Source organism: Austrofundulus limnaeus, unplaced genomic scaffold (assembly GCF_001266775.1).
Source record: "Austrofundulus limnaeus strain Quisiro unplaced genomic scaffold, Austrofundulus_limnaeus-1.0 Scaffold97, whole genome shotgun sequence".
NCBI lineage: Eukaryota > Metazoa > Chordata > Actinopteri > Cyprinodontiformes > Rivulidae > Austrofundulus > Austrofundulus limnaeus.
The window spans coordinates 413,854-419,325 of NW_013952499.1; the positions used below are offsets into that span (position 1 = coordinate 413,854).

The 5,472-nt window shown below is 41.8% G+C and overlaps 1 protein-coding gene across 1 annotated transcript in view; it reads left to right on the plus strand.

Annotated features, from left to right (window-relative positions):
* The window catches only part of pigk (phosphatidylinositol glycan anchor biosynthesis, class K), a 38,945-nt gene extending 37,081 nt beyond the window's left edge, over positions 1-1,864 (plus strand). Inside the window, exon 11 of the mRNA XM_014013025.1 lies at positions 852-1,864. Coding sequence (XP_013868479.1) covers positions 852-968 — 117 coding nt within the window. The 3' untranslated portion in view covers positions 969-1,864. The remainder of the gene's footprint in view (positions 1-851) is intronic.
* The last annotated feature ends 3,608 nt before the right edge of the window (positions 1,865-5,472 follow it).

Genomic DNA, 5,472 nt, shown 5'->3' on the forward strand with positions numbered 1-5,472 from the left:
TGAGACATGATGTGTTTGTGTGTGTGAGACATGATGTTTGTGTGTGAGACATGTTTGTTGTGAGACATGATTTTTGTTTGTGAGACATGATGTTTGTGAGACATGATGTGTTTGTGTGTGTGAGACATGATGTTTGTGAGACATGATGTTTGTTTGTGAGACATGATGTTTGTGTGTATGAGACGTGATGTGCTTGTTTGTGAGACATAATGTGTTTGTGTGTGTGAGACATGTTTGTGTGTGAGACATGACGTTTGTGTTTGTGAGACATGATGTTTGTGTTTGTGAGACATGTGTTTGTGTGTGTGAGACATGATGTTTGTGTGTGAGACATGATGTTTGTGTGTGAGACATGATGTTTGTTTGTGAGACATGATGTTTGTTTGTGAGACATGATGTTTGTGAGACATGATGTGTTTGTGTGTGTGAGACATGATGTGTTTGTGTGTGTGAGACATGTTTGTGAGACATGTTTGCATGCGTGAGATATGACACGATTTTTGACCATTTTCCCGGTCTGCACAGCCTTGTGTGGACCAGCTGTTCCTTATCAGGAGAAAAKCCCGGTCCTCARTGGGGAAATACTGTTGGGGTTCAGGGTTAGGGTCAGGACTAAGGTTTAGGGTAATCAGTCAGGTTTAGGCTACAGAGATGACCAATAAATGAATGGAAGTTAATGCAAAGTCTCCACCAGGATAGAAGAACCGTGTGTGTGTTTGATTCTGCGCCTGCCTGTGTGAATGACAGAACAATCAGCGGTGGCCTCAACAGGAGAAATATACACACTATAACTGAACTGCAATCTCACCCTGATCCTCTCTGCCCCCCCCCCCCCCCCCCCCCAAACACAGAAACCAAAGCAGAAAGACTGGCATCCCCCTGATGGCTTCATCCTGGGCCTGTGGACTTTAATCCTTCTAGTGTTTTTCAAGACTTACGGCATCAAGCATCTCAAACACATCTTCTGAGGGTCGGCGCTCGCACAGCTGGACCTGTGAGGACTGGAAGACTTTACTGAGGGATGCTGGGGTTAAGGTGCAGTTTGTCACGGGCTTACGGTGTTATCTCACTGGACTGAGACTGTTGGGGGACTGATGATGTGAGAAAATATTCCTGCTGCAGTTTTATTCATTTCTGAGTTTACCAAGGCTGTGTCTCAGTTCAGAGGCTGCTTCCTTCRAAGTCCCACAAAATCCTGAAAATGAGGTCTGAGTATCCTTTCCAGTCGAGGATATCCCAGGATTCATTGCACTGTCAGTAAACTAAACAAGTCGGTGTAGTTTGTTAATCCATCACAGACTAAAGAATTTGTTTTTAAATGTATGTTTAGCATCTGAGCTGATGAAATTTAATCTGCACTAAGATGTTAAATAAAATCCCACTTCATGCACTGATCGTGGAGCTAAACTCAAATTATTAATGTTTTCTATTTATTTACCTGTAACATTTTTTATTTGTGAAGTTAGAACGCAGCAGCGCGGGGTCACGCAAAAAAAGACGTCACCTGAAGGCTGGACCGTCTCAATTCACAGCCTCTGAATCGAGACGCAGTCAGCCGGCGAGCTGATCGGACAATTTTTTAATTTGTCATCTTGTTTTTGTGTTCATAGCTGTATTCTTGGCTGTGAACATTATTTTGTTGCCCAAAAACTTTTAGGACGGGCAAATGTGGTACCATTTTCTGCATGTTGAATTGTATTTTTTTTAAGACCTGGATATATTTGTTTTGGTCAGAAAATTGTTCCTGTTCAGGTTTTAAACATGTTCACACTGCAAAAACTGTCCATCTAACAAAGTGTTGCAATTTTATATCCAGCTCCAGCTTTTATTTGTATTCTGGGGATAAAAAGGGGCAGATATTATAAGATTTATTCTTCTTCTGCTGCCTTTGATTTTATTAGCTTTTTTGATTGTATGTTTTTGTTTTCTGTTGTATATAAAATTGTTTTAAAGCGCCTGTGACCTACAATTTTTTCAATAAATATAAATGCATTTTTGGAAAGACAACATTAACAACATATTGCAAAAAGAGTTTCACGCTGCTGAGATAAACAGTTGTTGAGATATTCTCATTTGAAGTAACAGGAAGTGATGTCAAAGGGGAATGTCTGCATGTAAACAAAGTGTTGTTACAATAACAACAGACTGGAGAGGAATCTGATGTTTTTTAGATTATTTTTAATAAAGACCAGAGAGTTTACTTTCTTAAAGTTCCCCTTTGATGTCACTTCCTGTTTCACTTTAGCTGAGCCGAGTTCAAAAGAAAATATGCCATTTTTGTTACAAAATGGATAAAATCGTGTATTATGTCAAGTTTCCCTAATACAAAGATGTTTGAATTTTTTGCATTTGAAAGATATGCTTGTCTCAGGCACTTTAAATGTAATGAATAAATTAAAAAAAAAGTTTGATCTTGTTTTGAGACTGATTTCCTAAACTAGCAGATGTGTTAAATTTTTATTCTTCTCAGCCTGGAAATGTTCCTTATTTCAAGAATTAATTTTCAGGCTAATAAAATTAATACTCATCTTTCATATTATCTTTCATATAACTGTTCAGCCGAGCATCTAAATCGATTGTAGAGCTAAACTTWGCAGAAAAAGTAAAGAAATGTGTTTGGTTGATGATTTCTTTAATGCAACAATGATGCTTAACAATAAATCTTATATTGGCAGCACCTGGGGTTAGCAGAAGCTCAAAACAAGAGTGAAAACAGCAGAATGAGACGATGTTTCTAACCCACACACTCAGCTCTGCTGCTTATCCCACAAATGCACGTTCCTTACAAATGTGGCACCATTTTTTAAATCKAAATGAACCGGCTTTCCAACAGTCAAAGATTTATTACCAAGCAGCATTGTTACAACAAAGAAATAATCTACCAAGCACAGATTTACTTATGAGTTTATTTCATGTTTTGCGTCTCAAGGACATGTACAGATGTATTTATTTGTGGCATAACGCTGAGTTTTGTGTCACATTGATACGTTTTAAAATGCACTAAACCGAGCCCGCAGCTAATTTAATTTACTTTGAGAGCGCGCCGCTCTGCATATTTCAGCAGCAGCAGCTTATTTGTTTAAGTGCTACTCGATACGTCTGCTGGGTCAGAAAAAAACCATGCATCGAGAGCCGGCTTGATTGGCTGTGAGAGCGCCCCCACCTCCCCCCGCTCGTATACGTTACACTCATCGACCATCCATGTTGCCTGTTAGAAGATAACAATCGCACATAATCCCATGGCGCATGATGAAGCTCCCCACTTTCMCGCTCACTAAATTGTGTTGTGTGTGGAAGTGCCCATTAGCTCCCCTGCCATGCGCGCTGCTGATTGTGTTCTGGGTGATGGACAGCTTCTCTGCACACCGCTCTGCAGCTGCAGGAAGCGAGCGAGAGCCGCCGGCTGACCTGAGCGAATCTCCTTTCTTTTCCTGAGTGTTTGTTTGTTTCAGTCTTTGCCCTGCCTCACCTCCTGTAACCACTCTGCATTAGGCTCATTGTTCGGAGGTGTTGTGGGTGATTGATCCTCGAGGTGTAAAGATTGAACCTGCAGTAGTTTATCACCAATGCTTGGTGCGAGGACCGCCCACCGGCCGCCTGCTGCCAGTCGACCTCCAGGCTGAAATGGAGAACGGATGCAGTTGGAAATGAAAGCATACGTACCGAACAGCAGCTGCTGCGTCAGCCGCACCGTCTACCTTTTTTCTTATACATTATTTATGCAACACTTCCCTCCTGGATTCATCCTTACTTCCTGTAATCTCATTCCACTTTCTCCCTGTTCTTACAGAAAGAGCAAACACCATGTTTTTTCTTTATAAAGAGAATAAAAAGCTTTTTATGTTTGRTTCGTTTGAGCTTACTTAATCCCATCCATACACACGACGCGTTTTAAACTCGAATGTGTTTTAATGCCACAAAGACATCCTTGGAGTACAGCTTGAGGTGAAAACTGGGAAACATTTCAAACAAAGGCTTTAAAACCACTTGTCWGTGTGAAAAGCTCGAGCAGCAGTGTGGACATCCTCACCTGCCTGGCAGCAGGGACAATCAAACTTAAAGCTGCTGCGCCTCACCTGGCACCGTTTGATCTTAAACCCACTTGGACTCCACGTCCTGCGTTGTTCCTGTTCCCACTCAGCAGATGGAACAGAAAAACGCTCCACTCCTCCTCGCTATGGTTTCTTTTTGCTAATAGAGACCAGTGTCTGTCGCACACCGGGGACAAACCGGTGACAGGATGACGTCGGAGCTGCCGTCTCTGAGGAGGAATGAAAAGTCGGCCATGATGGTTTGTGAAGATCCTGCAGGTTCAAACACCTGGACCAACACRACTGTGTTTTTAGGCTGAAGCAGGTAATAAAGTTTTACAGTAAGTCACTTTAAATCCACAACTCTGTGACGTACTGGAACTACAGGTGAGTCAAAAGTCTCAGGACACACTTTTATTTCAGAAACAATCTGAATACTGTAGCAAGTACTGGGTGGGGGGTCTGTCTTTAAGGGTATCTGAAACATGATCATTTTGAAATCGGCCATTTTTACTCAAAGTCAGATTTATCCAATGAGAAGGTGTTTGTCCATTAAAGGGCCAATATTATGTGTTTCTCAGGCATATATTTACATACTATACCATAATAAAGCATCTATGTCACATTTAGTTGTTATTAAAATGCTGGTTTTATATTTAAATAGAAAATGAACTTATCTTCTCATCACTTCCTCTTCTAAACGCCTTGAAATTGGCCTCTGTCTCTTTAAGAACCACCTCCTGCTTCTGTTCCATCCTGTTCGGTGGGGGATTCGCAGGCTGGGGGCTCGTGCGCGTGCTATGATGCAGTTTACTCGGCATCTGAAAATACATTTCCTCAAAGGCATTTTTAATCAGAAAAGAGCTTAACTGGTGAGAACTAATGTTGAGCTCAGCAGACAGTTAAGTTTCACTTTCAATTTCACCCGAGAGYCTGCAGGAGGGGGGAGGGGTGCGCTCTGCCATGAGGAAACTCGGCTTAAAGACACRTCCCAGGGGCGTTTCTGGTCCCAAAAGGTGTTTCTGGTCCCCACCTGTCRTTTTGCTCCTCTGCATGGCTTCCTAAAAACGCTGCAGGATTTCTCAAACATGCWTGAATGAGTCAGAGCAAGGCTTTGGGCAGGTTTTTATGAGGTATAACATTATAACATGATATAAAMCTCAAAAAGTTGATTTTACATGATATTGTCCCTTTAAGTTTGTCTCAGAAATCGTTTTCCACAATCCGATTTGTAATATTTCCTGTGGTTCAAAGAAAGTTGCAACAACTTGTTCAATCTCTCTGTCCCTGGTGCTGAACTGAGAAACTGTGTTCAGCACCAGGGACAGAGATGGTCCAGATTTACAGGATCTCTGTCCCTGGTGCTGAACTGAGACACTGTGTTCAGCACCAGGGACAGAGATGGTCCAGATTTACAGGATCTCTGTCCCTGGTGCTGAAC